This window comes from Pundamilia nyererei, unplaced genomic scaffold, assembly GCF_000239375.1.
Source record: "Pundamilia nyererei isolate P.nyererei 1_Seehausen unplaced genomic scaffold, PunNye1.0 scaffold00177, whole genome shotgun sequence".
Lineage (NCBI taxonomy): Eukaryota > Metazoa > Chordata > Actinopteri > Cichliformes > Cichlidae > Pundamilia > Pundamilia nyererei.
The window spans coordinates 372,233-387,021 of NW_005187578.1; the positions used below are offsets into that span (position 1 = coordinate 372,233).

The following is a 14,789-nucleotide window of genomic DNA, read 5'->3' on the forward strand; positions in this document are numbered from 1 at the left end:
TTTCCTCACCCTGGGATGCCTCCAGACTCCAGCTTGTTGGCGATGTCCACATCCCAGGACCAGACATCGAACTGCCACTTCCTGAGTCCCAGCACGCCGCACAGTACCGAGCCGGAGTGGATCCCAATACGCATGTCGATGTCGTGTTTCGTCCGTGATCTCACGTATCTGGAAGAAAGCGGGAAAAAAGCGGTTAATCTTTGGCATAGTACTCTTATATAAATCAGGACTACGGCGCTAAAGTAATGTACTGAGAAAAAACGGAGAAAACTAGCTGATTTTTGGCAAGAAGAACGAACAAACTATGTTTGTTAATACAGTGGAAAGAGAAGATTAGCTGTACAGCTTTGCTTTGTGCCATTACAGGGTTTACCGACGGCGGCAATAAATCCCAAAGAACGGGAAAAAGGAACATGGAAGTCTTAGGTTTGTAAAGGTTTGTGCTCTGGAAGAACAAGACCAAAATGGAGAAGTTTATCCATAATGTAAAGCACAACATTTAAAACTAACCAAACACCCCATACCAACGGTCAGCACGGTGGTGGAGGGCTGACGTTTAGGACTTGTTTTGCAACAACAGGACCTTGGCACGCCACAGCCCCTAGAGTTAAATGCCATCGGTCTCAAACTGCAAAGATCACAAGAAAAGCAGCACATCTACAAATCTACAGCAGAGTGGCTGAAAAAGAAACGAACCAAGGTTTTGCAATGCTCCACTCAAAGACCTCAATCTGACTGAAAGGCTGTGACACGCTGTTGAGAGAGTTTAACTAAACTCAATGAAAAGAAGTTACGTCAAAAAATCCTCCACAACGATGTGAGAGACTGATACAGTCAGGTTTTGGATGTGTCTTTGATCCAACGCAGCTGATTTAAATGGCTAAATGACCTCCTCAACATGTCCTGAAGTTCTCCAGAGGCCTGCTAATGAACTAATCATTTGATTCAGGTGTGTTGACCCAGGGTGAGATCTAAAACCTGCAGGACAGCGGCCCTCGAGGCCTGGAATTGCCCACCCCTGTTCTAGAAGATGCTGAATCATGCTGTGAGCTCATGCACTGTTTCTGCATTCTGGCTTATATGAATAATTAGATGGTGAAATCTGTCGTGTGTTACTGTTCATCCAGGTGATATTATCAGACCTGGTGAGGACCAGATTATTTTTATTGTGTTATTATATGTAAAACCACGACAGATGATGCCAGCGTGTGATTTAGCTTTGTTGACGTAGCTGATGTACCATACTGTACACGTACCTTGATTTTTTTTAAAAATCACAAAATTAAAAGATTTGCTCTGTGAATTTAGACGAACCAACAATCTTATCCCACAATTTGTCCCCCATGTAAAAAACGTTGACACCCCTCAACAATGTTTTGGGCTTCCCCTGACTGCACACCAGGCATGTAGTCACTCCCAGATCCATTTACAATCACAGTCCATTCAAATACTCCCAGAAATACGTTTCAAAAGTTACCTGAAACATGTTTAACTGTTTCAGAATACAAAGTAATATATAATGTGGTGTGTAAGTGGACTGGACCACTTACATGAGCATGAAAATACAATGAAAATAAAGCGTTGTGAGGCTGTGAATAAACACACGCAGGTATGTATATTTGAGTTTAAAAAAGCTGATCTAATTGACTTCAGGGGGACACGTCTGGCATTAATTTAAAAATATTTCAGGGGTCACTTTGGGTCGTACTGTGAAAAACACTGACGGCATTAATTCAGCAGATTAATATACATGAAACTGACCTTTGGTGAAACTAAAGAAACACAGAACACGGAGACAGATAATGCTGCCAGGCAAACACCGTTCAAGTCCACCAAGAAACGAACACAAAAGAGTTCAGGCATATCTGTGGCACTTCAACAAAAGCGGTAAAACTGTTTCTGTAGACTCGTCGCACCTGTTAATAAATTACTTTCTCATTTCGTACTTTTTTTTTCCCTGAAACACAATAAAAGCAGGACAGAGTGCAGCTGATAACAGCCTCCGAGGAGCAGACAGGCCTGTCACGCCTCTTCCTCCCTCCTGGCGTTATTTCATGCTTCATAAGAGCCGCAATGAATGTGAGGTGAAAGGCATCCTGGGTGTTTGTGACAGGTGGTTAAAGTCAGTCAACTGCTAGACGACACCTGGAGTAAAAATTAACAAACAACCTGCAGCTAACGACGAAGAGGAGGAGGAGAATGAAGATGCTGTGTTGACTCTGCGGGGAAGTTCTTTCCATATATATATATATATACATCACCTACAAATCCAAAGGTTGGTAGTTCATTCCCTGGCTGCTCTAGTCCAAAGTATCCTCAGGCAACATAGCGAACCCCCGAGATGCTGCCGTCTAAGAGAGCACGTAGAGCACAGGTGTCGAACTCCAGGCCTCGAGGGCCGGTGTCCTGCAGGTTTTGGATGTGTCTTTGATCCAACACAGCTGATTTAAATGGCTAAATGACCTCCTCAACATGTCTCAAAGTTCTCCAGAAGCCTGCTAATGAACTAATCATTTGATTCAGGTGTGTTGACCCAGGGTGAGATCTAAAACCTGCAGGACACCGGCCCTCGGGGCCTGGAGTTCGTCACCTCTGACGTAGAGGCAGAAAGTAAATGCTTGTGTAAATGTGTGCGCTGTGAGTGCTGACGTAGAGTAAATAATAATTAAGACAACAGATTTTAATGGAAATCTGTCGGTGGCATCTGGAAGTAGCAGGGCTTCTTCCCAGACTTTTGTCCTGATCATCCCCAATCTGTAAGTTTTCCGCACACACCACATTCATCCTCGTGTCTGCAGCAGTAAGGGAGTCTCCTGTTCTTTAATCAGTTAAAGGGTTTTTGTAAATATCACAGATTTTAAATGGGAAAAAAATGGATGTAGTCTCTGTGACACCATCCTTTGTTTCTGGACACCACAGTTTGATTGGTGATTTATTTCAAACATGTAAACAATATACAGGTACATTTAGAAAAGAAAATAAGAGAGAAAAAAATACTATACCAAAAAAATCAATACGTTTCAATATAGCTCCCGTTCTGATTAATTTACATGTTGAAAGGGGTTTAAAACTGTGTTTGTGGTTCGGCTCCATCATGTTAATTTTTTTATTAGAAATATGTTTGGACAAGAGGCTGTCGGCTAATAGCAAGCTGTATCTATAAGATGTACAGGCGACATGCACAGATGTGCTACTTAGTGCTACGATTTCACTCGCTAAAACTGGAGCACAGACTTCTTAAACAGGCCGTATCACACAGGCAGGCATAAACCTTATTATATGTCAGGTAATTCTGTGAACACGTCCTGCTGAGGCTTCAAATCAGCACTAACAGCTGATTAGTGCTAACAGGAGCAGGTCAGAGGAGATATACTGTGTGTTTTTGTGCCTAACAAACAGTGCAGTCTGTCTCCACTTCTGTCCCTGCATTCAGCTGTAAACACCTTCATTTGAAAATCCCATCTTCTCGTCTATAGCAGTGTTTAGAGGTAAACACACCTACTCTACATCGCTAATGACTGAGTAACGTGAGGGTGAGAATATGTCGAATTCTAAATATTAATTTGTAAGTAATGAAATTTGAAATTAGGGGGTGGGAACAGGAAAAGTGTAAACTTCATCCTACTCCTTTTTGAGCATAGACATTGTGTAGACAGAGATATTCATGAAAACGTGTTTTTAAGTTTTTTTCTTATTTTTTTCTTGTTATTTCAGTTATATTTGCATGTTCGAAATAAAATCTAACCGTCTAGGTAACAGAAAAACTGTTAGCCATGGATGGATGGATAGAACAAACTATCCATCTAAGAAGACGTTGGCAGTGTTTGGTGAACCAGACAAACTTTTAGTTTTAGATTTGTGTTGAGTCTTGACCTCAACAAAAGACGGCGATAAACATCAAAACAGGGAGAGAGAATTTCTGCAGACTGAACTGTCTTCGGAGCCTCCTGTTTCTATCCTCCCAAACATTTGGTTCAGACCTCCAGGTGTCATGTGAGAGCTTCACATCGTAACTTTGGACTTTTTCTGTGAGGTTTCTTTGTACTAGTACTCCCTGATTGTGCTCCCCTGCTGAGCTGCAATGGATGTGCTAAAATAGCCTAAAGATACAGAAACCTTGGAACATTCCCACCTCAACTGCCTGAACTGCTAACGGCTTAACATGTCTTCCTAGTTTTAATGTACAATGAGGACTGACAATTTTTGAAATTCACAAAAATGTAACCAACGCCTCAATCTGTGTAACAGGAAGTTGTAAACCAGTATGACAAGATGCTGTACTAGAATCTGTCAGCTTACTCTCAGCCTTCATGCATCTGTTCAGCAACGTGTGACCAGAATCTGCATTAACAAATACGAGGAAAGAAGGAAACTGGTGCAAGTTTAGCTAACATAAGCCGGATTCTGTAAACTCGACCAACATCGTCTTTGTGTGATTATATCACCACATGTAGTTGCACACAGCAGTGTTTAAAACCGTGTTTGATTACTGACGACTGTGACTGTGAAGTTGGGACTCTGTGTAAAACATAAATAAGAGCAATGCTTTGAAAAATCTCATAAACCCATATTCTATTCACAATAAAACATATATGCTTATACTCAGACATTTCACTATTACATTAAATATATTAGCTCATTTTGACTTTAATGGCAGCACCATGTCGCAAAAAAGTTGGAAAAGAGGCTGGAAAAGTAAAGTGGTGCCAAAAACGAACAGCTGAAAGAACATCGTGAACTAACTAAAGAGTTACGTCCAGCTCGTCATCAGCACTCAGTTCAAAAGCCTGAAACTCTGACGGTATGGTGGTTGCACATGTGGAAAGGCACCACCAGTGCTGAACGGTACATACAGGTTGTGCCCGTGCAGACAGCATCTGTCACAGGAGAGGCTTTGCATATTTCAACAAGACAATGTTAAATCATATACTGGAGCTAATCCAACAGCACAGCTTCATGGCTCGCTGCAGTCCAGACCTTTCACAAACAGAAACATCATTAAGTGAAATTTATGACAAATAAGACCACGGACAGCTGAGCAGCTGGATTCCTCTCAGATAACAGTGGAATATTATTCCCCTCCCAAAAGTCCAGCAAATCGTTGCATTCATTTATTCACTTTTTACAGCGTTCCAACTTTTAAGGAAGGGGTTAGTATTTCCTCTGTTTATCGGACGAGTCGGGAACAATGTGGTCCCACCTTTATGCTTTACAATCCCTCAGAAACAAGTAAAAACCTGCTTTATTTGGACAATATAAGCAAACCCATCTCGTCTTATTCCAGCTTTTGCAAAACTGATTGGTGTCGCAGCAAAAAGTGTGCACAGCTCACCATCTTGACATGATGGTACTGAGCACAAATCTCACAGCTTATCCACCCTAATCTGTCTCTTTCCTCTGAACATCAGTCCTCTTCTCTCGCACTCTTATATCAATGCAAGGGGTTAAAACGCTACAGCAGCACCGAGGATCACTGAAATAAAATAAATCAAAGCACAAACTCCAGCGTCTGTGAGCCTTTTAGACAAAGAAGAACTGACTCTTTCTCCTTTCCTATGAACTACTCATTTCACAGTCTGATACAAAGATCTATAAAGCCCTTTTGTGTGTTGCAAAATACAATACAAGCACTACGAACATGTTTTCTTGCATTTCAGCAATGCATCTGTTAATTCAAATGTACATGATTTGATACTGATTTTGTGTTGAAACACAGCTGCATGCAAATATTGCAGGGAGGCTTTTCCAAGCAGAACAGATACTAGGACAGTCCTCGGGGTAAAAGACATTTATTCTTCTAAGATGATTCCTGCAGTTACAATGAATTCATTGCACCATGAATTTGCTCTATTCATACAAAAACAGACAAACTCGACTTTGATTTAAAAGGGTTTCTCTCCCGCTGCACCACCGCTGCACCAAAATAAAAGTAATTTTTTTTATTACCATGTTTTATCTTTTAAAGTTACAGACAAGAAGGTTTAAAAATGTATTCGTAGTCACATGTGTATTTATACACACCTGTTTAAAAGGTGTATTTACCCATGTCCCTCACTGGTTAGAGAAAATCCTGTTGTGAAACGTCAGTATGAGGATTTTGGCGTTTTGTATCCTGGCAATCTAGGGCAGACCAAGATGCACTGCATGCTAATACCTCTCAATCCCATAATAAATCACGACCAGGCCAAAAGTCAGCATTTATAAAATGGGAGGAAATAGCTAAAAAAAATAGCTAAAACACTACATCTAACTTATAGCTTATTTATATCAATCAAAAAGTGCAGATTCTTAAAAAATATTGGAATTAGATCCACTTTTAATGTACAGTCCTCTATTTCCAGGGGCTGAAATATAATTGCGCAAAGCACTCGAAAGCTGTCTCATGGACAGGTTCTGCGTTCCTCCTTTTATTATGTCTTCATAGATTAAGTGGAGAAAAGGGCTGAGGATGATTCCAAGTGTGTCATTTGCATTTGTAAGCTGTTTCTGTGAACCCGGTGTTGTTAAAGGAGCTCTCTGTGCCAGTGAAACAGGCCATCCTCAGGCTACGAACAAAAAACAAATGCATTAGAGCGATCGCAGCAACATTAAGAGACGTCAAATTTAAAGCTTGATGAGACAAGAAAAAGAAGAACGTGCCGAGGAGCGATGCAACATAAAACAGACCTAGAGCGGTGGATGATCGCAGGATCCTTTCCATGGTAGATAACAAAAGCATTTCTACATGAGGCCTGCCATCCAAGAAAGACTTTACAGGGAACAATCTGATATCCAACAGATTAGTGCATAATCTGCAAACCAGTGATCACTCTCGAAATTAGAAACCAGAATGAATTTAAAAAAAAATAAATGAAAAAGCTCTGGCACTGTTACTTAGAGAAATCAAAGTAAGACAGGAAGATCAATCTATTGCATGGACATGCATGGCTTCCAGCTTCCAGTGAGTCAGTGGACTGACCAAAAACATACTGTAAAAGCAACACAGGAGTCTTTGATGGAAAACAAGTGGTCTGATCTGAAATCAACTGAACTACTGTTCACCTATTTAAGGTAAAACTAAAGGCATAAACAACTGATGACAGCTGCAGTAAAAGCCTTTCCCTACAACAAGGAGCTTTGTTAAAAAGTAAGGAACAGTAGAAGAAGACAGCACCTGATGGTTTTGATCATGCTGAGGCCCATTTCCACGCAGCAGTGGGCGTGGTCCGGCCTAGGCTCCGGCAGACCAGACACACAGTAGTAACAGTCTCCAAGGATCTTTATTCGTAGACAGTGATGCTCCTGCAACAGACAAACACCATAACCATAAAGGCAGAAAACCTAAGCAATGACTATACCTGAAATAAGAATTAAAGATCAGTAGAAATTAGAAAAAAAAAGGAAAACACAGAAAACATATCAGGTTATCTCTGAATTCCTTCTCTGACTGTGAAATTGCGACCAGCCAAGCGTGACAGTCTGAAATGTTCTGCAATCTAATATCAGCTGAGTCGTACACAGTGGATGTTGAATCAGATATTCACTGTGTTGTTTTGAATAAATATTTATTCTACTGGAGCGTCTTTATTCAGTTTTCATGAGTCCCGACAGCCATGAGAGGCTGACGCAGAAGAGATGAGCTCTGGGCTCCACAATCAAACAATGTGGAAAAAGAAGAGCTGCAAAGTCTATTCTTATGCTTCATTTTCAGTAATTATTTTTATACAACTGGGAAAATAGTTTTTAGTGATAGCCTGCCACACAGAAGCAAAAATTAAAGAGTTTATGTTACCATTTATGGTGTATGTGCATGTATTTTTATCCAGCATCTTGAATGATACACTCTATTGCCAGAAAGTGGCAGTAAAGGAGCTGAGAAGCTATCCTTGCAATTCCTTACCAGCTAGCTAGCAAGATGCAAGTCTGCCACAACAATGCAGCTTATTGCAGCTGCATTTATAGAACTCTTTAGCATTTAGCAAGCAAGGCTACAATAACAAAGAGAGAACCCCAACAATCACATGATCCCCACGAGCGACACCTGGCGACGCTGTGGAAAAACACCTCCCTCATCCACAGGGACATCCTCAGAGTTTGCTTTCACTTAACCATAAAGCAAGTGTTCACAAACTATATATTGGGAAAAGTGTTTCAGTCTAAATATTGATTGAACATTATAGGATCTATGAGATTATCAGTTTAAACTGGTTGCCTTTAAAGCTGACTTTCACTAAACAGTTCTATCTAACACAGTTTACCAAATATTTGAACAAAATTTGAGTCCCATCGTATAAAAAGTCTCCACATAATCAGCCATAAGTCATAAGATCAGGTGATGTGTTTGACAGATGCGGCCCGTGGCTGAGGTGAGGCATCCAGACTCACCCTGAGTCAACGCTATGAGTCAACACACAACATTACAAATGTTGGCCAAGCTGGCGTTGCTGTTTGGGCCATTTTCAGAGGAGGTTCATAAGATGAGTGAAAGTAAATCAAAAGTTAACCACAGACAGGTAATCAGCTGTTAGGTAAAGGTTATTAACCTGATCCAGAACACACTGATCCTGGATCTGCTAAGAGGTATCTCTAAAGAAATGTGATTTATTAATCCTTTAATGCACAAATGAGCAAATATTTTTAATGGGAAAATAAATTGATTCAAATCTCAAGACTAAAATCAGATTATATGCACATATGCATTTGGGATGAGAAGCTCTTACATGTGCGAGGCGGTCGAAGCGTGCAAAGAGTTCATTCAACATTCGCACCAGCTCCTGCGCTGACAGCGTCGTGGAGAGGTTTGTGAAGCCTTTAACATCTGCGAAAAGAATGCTGAATAAAATACGGAAATGTCACTTTAATATCCAGCTCACTTCTTAAAAGTTATGATACTTAATGAGGATGACATTTTCTGTGATGTCAGATTTTGCACATTTTACGTAAATGTCACAGTTTTGTTCTTAAGAGCAAAAACTCTCAAATGTCTTTAATCGGGACACACACAGGTGTTTTGCTGTTGGACCCTCACCTGACATTCTCGTAGCGGTGGATGTAGATTCTGTGAAACTGATGCTGGAGGTGTTCGTCCTCTACATTTGTCATGTCGTTGATCATTTCCAAAACTACAAAACGAGGCAGGACTGATAACACCAGTCGTTCCTGTTGGGGAGAAGAACGAATCATCTCATCGCTTTGAAATGACAAAAAGACACAATACAGAACAATAACATAACATCTGCATATACCGACAAATCACAATGTGTTTAAAAACATTGACTATTGAACCATTTTTGTGATTGGCACTTCCATTCGTTAATTTGTCCACAGGGAGCAGACTAAGCAGAGGTGTTCAGATCTTCCTCTCCCCTGATGCCTCCCCCAGGTCTTTCAGGAGGACTCTGATGCTTTCCTAAGACAGACGAGACACTTCATCTGTCAGCTGTCATGCCTCGGGTCTGCCTGGGGTCTCCTCCCAGTAGGAGCTACTCAGAGCCTCCTGAATGATCAAGCTCCTCACCCTGTGTCTACGGCTGACCCCAGTCACCTCTCAGGAGAAGCTCACCAACACTGCTATCTGCGCTCTTATTTCTTCTGTCACCACCCACAGCTCGTGACCAAAGGTGAGGCCAGCATTGTTCACAGGCCGGTAAATCAACAGCTTCAGCTTCACAGTCAGCTGCTTGAATAACAACAAATATCTGAATTCTACTTGAAGCCTTCAAATCCAGAGTGGACGGTCTTTTCTGAGCGAACCGGGTCCTCGGATTTAAAGGCGCTAATTCTCATTCCAGCCACTTCACACTCTGCTGTAAACAACCCTCGTAAAAGCACGAGGCCATCACCCCATGAACCACAACTTTGAGTTTTATTAGCTCAAACCTAACAGTCCAACAGACTCCTGCAGCAGTTTATAGGCAAAGGTTTGTCCTGGGATCTCCCCAACCTTACACGGCAACATATGGAAAACAGGAAGTGCTGAGCCATCAGCTGATGTCAGCTTGCACTGAGATGAACGCTGATCAGTGTGAGTTCTTCTAGTACAGCAGCATCTACGTCCAGAAACACAGGAAGGAAGGTAAACTCTTCACATCATTACTTTAGATTGTTTCACTTTTAAACTAAATGCTTTGAACTACAGCTAAAAAATGGAAACAGCCTTTTTATGGATAAATTCAAAAACTATGTTTGATGTATGTAAATGTTTCAATAATAAACGAGAGAACATCAACAGTAAATTATCGAAGGAACAGAAATAAAGCCTTTAAAAAGAAATTACACGAGGGGCTGTGTGTGTGAGAAATGAATTAAAAAAGATGGCTTGAGCTCTGCCAGCCTAAGCTCCTCGAGCAGGATCCTCCAAAGCCTCCGCGCTCGCAGGAACATCACAAGTAAACGAGTTTGTGTTGTGATTTTTGTACTGACACGGTGCCACTTGGCTAAAGCAGAAACAGATTTGGAGTGGGAGCGATGCAGCATCCCTCAGGATTCTTTTGGCCTCGGGGAGCCGCACCAGAGCCAAGCAACTGCTTCTTTCAGATACTGAATACATTAGAACCAACCAGAACGTCACGTACAGTGACATCAGTACACGGCACGCACATGCTCAAAAGCCCTGCAGGTTTTTTGGAATATTTTACGCCAAAGGGATGACAGAGGGACAAGTCTAATAGCTGGAAAGGCTCCGAACAAACCAGCTGGCCCTGTTCTACATCTTAAAGACTCACTGTTTAAAAACACGAGAGGAAATCTGCACGAGGCGGGAGATTAGTTTTGCTCCCAATCTGATAAACAAGTTGAAAGAAATTTTGCACAGACTTTTGACATTGGAGCTTTTTATTCTCTCTGGTGTGTCTTCTGGTGAGATTTTCACTGGAATGAATTTGTGATAGAGACTAAAGTGATATTCCATTTGAAGAGCCGTAAATCTTGAAGACAACATGATGGTTGCACGTGGGCACATCATGTTCTTTCATTACCATGAATGCACACCGCGCTTCACTATGACTCAGCCCCACATACAGCACTCTGCTGTTGGAATTACTCACCAAAGAGCTCCAAATATGGATTAATCCGCAACTGCAAACAGTTCCCAAAAACTCTACGACTCGAAACACGGGCTGAGGGAAAATATATTTATATTTGATTAGATACAAATTTTAATCTTTGATTAGATACAAATTTGATTAGATACAAATTTTTAACGATAATCTTTAATCCTACAACTGTTTACAACTTGCATAGTTCCCATTTCTGTATAACTGTATATCTCAGATTCTGTAAAGTTATTTGTTTCATATTCTGTATAGTTTTTCATATTTATATCCTGTTCATATCCTGTACATACTTATAGTTATAGAATATTCACAACATACTTCATACCGTGTACATTATAACATACCATAATAGACCCATTTCTGTAATATACTCACATATCTATATTATTGCTAATATATATTGTAATATATCTATATCACTAAAGGACTTCTGGATGGATGCAAACTGCATTTCATTGCCCTGTACCTGTGCATGTGCAATGACAATAAAGTTGAATTCTATTCTATTCTATTCTATTCAAATACACCAGGATACTATGAATAACGGGGCTGCAAGGTCGCATGATAGGAGGCGACCTTTCTCTAAGTGGCTGCAGTCACACTTGGAAAGATTGCAAAAGGTTTGCAAATAATTGGTGTTTAATTTATAAATGAGCACAAATGTTTCCATCAGTCTGAATGATTCAGCTCAACACGAGGGGACTCAACTAGCTGCCAGCTGGTTGTATTCTGGTTCATATTCCTATAGAACAGGAAGGCTGTCAAGTGCAAATGTAATAGTTAAATGTCAATTTCTGTTAAATTTCTATTTCTGTCTATTTAGACGGAAGCAGATATGTGATTTTCAATGATTTATCACAGTTATTTGCTGTATTATCAGAAACAGATTGCGTATAATTGCTGGCTTGACCACATTCAATAACAGACTGATAACAGACCGACTCCGTTTTATGGCAACATTTGTTGGTTTTAGTGACAATGTTGCCATTCTTGATAATCTCATTTGGCACCAAAAAGAAAACACTGAAGTGAGGTAACTTTATCTTATTGGATAAAACAGGTTTTGATACATTTTAACTTTGAGGATGTAATTTGCAGTAAAAAAAAAAAAAGGTGATAAATTGCAATATATTTTAGTCCAAATACTCAGCATATTGCAAAATGTAACAAATGACACTAATATTGACAGAGTCAAGTATTGTTTTAATATCGTATCGTGAGGTGTCTGGTGATTCCCACCTCGACGTTACACTAGATCGTCTATAATTCTCTGAGAACATTTGCTGTCATCAGCTTGCACGGTTCCTCTGCAGTCACAACTGTAAGACAGCACACTTGTTTTTCTTCCCTGCTTGGCTCACAGATGAGTTTTCCAGTAAGAAATAAAAATGCAACCTCATGTGCACTCAGTGAAGCTGCATGATGCTGTCTGAGAGCCCTGGAGAGCCTCTTCAGACCCCGAGCACAAGTGCAAAGAAAGGCTGGCTGAGGCTGGATAATAGCAATGAGACGCACAGAGAGAGGGAGATAGCGACACCGTCCTCTGCTGCGATCACAGCAATGACAACAGTTCCATCGTTGCTGTAGAAAGAGATTTAAATAATGAAGCAGCGGTTATACAAAGATTGTCATCGAATACGTAAAAACAAGCATCAGAGCAAATTCTAACATAAAAATCACCACAATCAGAATAAAGAAAACCATCAAAATATCATGAACTCTAATCATTTTGAACCTTAACATACGATTAAAAAAAGTTGGTCCAGAGGAGGGAAAATGCCAGTCCACATCAGCTGTTAGCTTAGCTGATACACATCCAATCGGTACATCTCTATGGAAAATAATGTACATGTTATCCTAGCAGTCCCCACGTTTGTGCATCTGCAAGCCACTTTGAAACCCACATCCATCCAAGCTCCCAGCTAATCACTGTTTCATCTGTTGTCATGGAAACCTGTTCACATCTAATCAGGTGGTCTTCCTGTTGCATTGATTTAATACCTTAATCAAAAAATGACTCTTCAACAATTCTTTATTTCTTTTCATCTTTTTTATGACACTTTACAACTGTCGTCTTCATGATAACAAACTTTTAAAACTGGGGTATCGTACTCGTCTTAGCTCATAAGTGGGCTGGACCAGTGAAACCAGTGCATAACGGTGCACAGAACACACCTCATACTTTACATTGTAGCCTCCCAGCATACAGTGAGCTGTACCAGCACCCCGAACAATACTTTTTATTTACATAACTAATCACCCTGACACAGTTCAGAGGGGAAAGTCCTGAGTGGACCCAACAGCAAAGCACTGACAGTTGTTAATGTTATGTAGTATTTTTTGCAAGCTTATGGCTGCAGTGGCAGAAAAAAACAAGCTAACTAAACCAAACCTAAAAAACAACCAGAGCAGCTGAAGTATCCAGAGGTAAACACTCACACATGACAGGAAGAGATACGATGCAAAAATAAAAAGGGATCATAACAAAGACAGAACCCCTCATCTTTAGCAAAGAATAATAACATATTGATAATTCATGCATCCAGCTACATGATCACTCAAAATCTCAGCTATATTGTTGTTTATGTTTCAGTCACTGGGATCCTGCAGCTTGTGATGGAGAGCAGAAGCTGATTGGACAGCTCATCTCTCTGACACACCACTGTGGACGTGACCATCAGCTGAGTGTGAAATGTGTAAGAGGAGAGCAGGTGCTTGTGTTGTTGAGCACGCACCGCCCCCTGCTCTCGGCACGCCTCTGTTGTGCTGTTGTTTTTGTTGTGTTGGTGTCTGTGCTGGAAAGCAGAGCAGTGCATCCACAAATTGAGGTCTAGACAGACAAACATTTCAGTGAAGCGTTGCTAATTCTTCGGCTGCTGCGTCGCAACCAAACGCCCCGGGCTTTGGTGGTGGAGTCTCACTGCAAGAAATGTGGATTTTACAGAGTCGTCCTGAATTCAGACTGAACCTTTGAACCCTGCAATGTGTCTGTGCTGCTCAATCACACGTCAGCCAAACTCCTGCTGCAATCACACAAGGAGCTCCATTTGAGCAAATAGTACCGCTTCCTGTCGCAGTACTCTGGGATAAAATATTACAATATAAATTCTATTAACTACATTATGTTTTGGAAACTCTATCAGCAGCTCTTCTCCCTCTCTTAACTCCTTTTGCCATCAAGACAGTAATCTTAGTTCCCATGTTAAACATAAACAAAAGAAATCTGCTGAAATTTTCAACTTAAGTGGAATTTCCAAAGACAGCATACGTATGCTGAATTTAGGTATTTTAGCATCACTAATTAACCTAACCTTGGACTGTGGGAGGAGGCGGGAGGTACCTGGGGAGACCCACACAGGCACAGTGACAACATGCAAACTCCACAAAGGCCGCTCATTTACAGTATTTGTACCCGGTTAATAAAGGTAAAGTAAATTTACAGGAGACAGACTTTGACATATATTCATCAAAGTACTCTGTGGCAAATAACTGAGCAATATAATCAGCCACCTCTCCTGTTAATCCTTATCCTGCAGATAATCTTGCAGCTGGTGTGAGATTATCTGGAGGATAAGTAGGAAAAAAATAAGGAAGGCTATCTGATTAGCAGTGACTGGTCTTTCCAAATAAGAGCAAGGGGGTTTTGAAATAGTAAATGAAGTGAGAATGCCGCAGTCATCTCAGACACATAACAAAATGTTAGAAATGCTAAAATCTTGTGTGTGGACAGGGGGCTGCAGAGTGTTTGCTCCACTG

General features: G+C 40.8%; 1 protein-coding gene across 2 annotated transcripts in view; it reads right to left on the reverse strand.

Annotated features, from left to right (window-relative positions):
• The window catches only part of adcy8 (adenylate cyclase 8 (brain)), a 120,596-nt gene that overhangs the window by 58,787 nt on the left and 47,020 nt on the right, over positions 1 to 14,789 (reverse strand). For both annotated transcript variants that reach the window (XM_005746328.1, XM_005746327.1), the window contains exons 3-6: positions 9,008 to 9,138; positions 8,700 to 8,811; positions 7,154 to 7,281; positions 10 to 168 (exon numbers count right to left, since the gene is read on the reverse strand). In XM_005746328.1, coding sequence (XP_005746385.1) covers positions 10 to 168; positions 7,154 to 7,281; positions 8,700 to 8,811; positions 9,008 to 9,138 — 530 coding nt within the window. The remainder of the gene's footprint in view (positions 1 to 9; positions 169 to 7,153; positions 7,282 to 8,699; positions 8,812 to 9,007; positions 9,139 to 14,789) is intronic.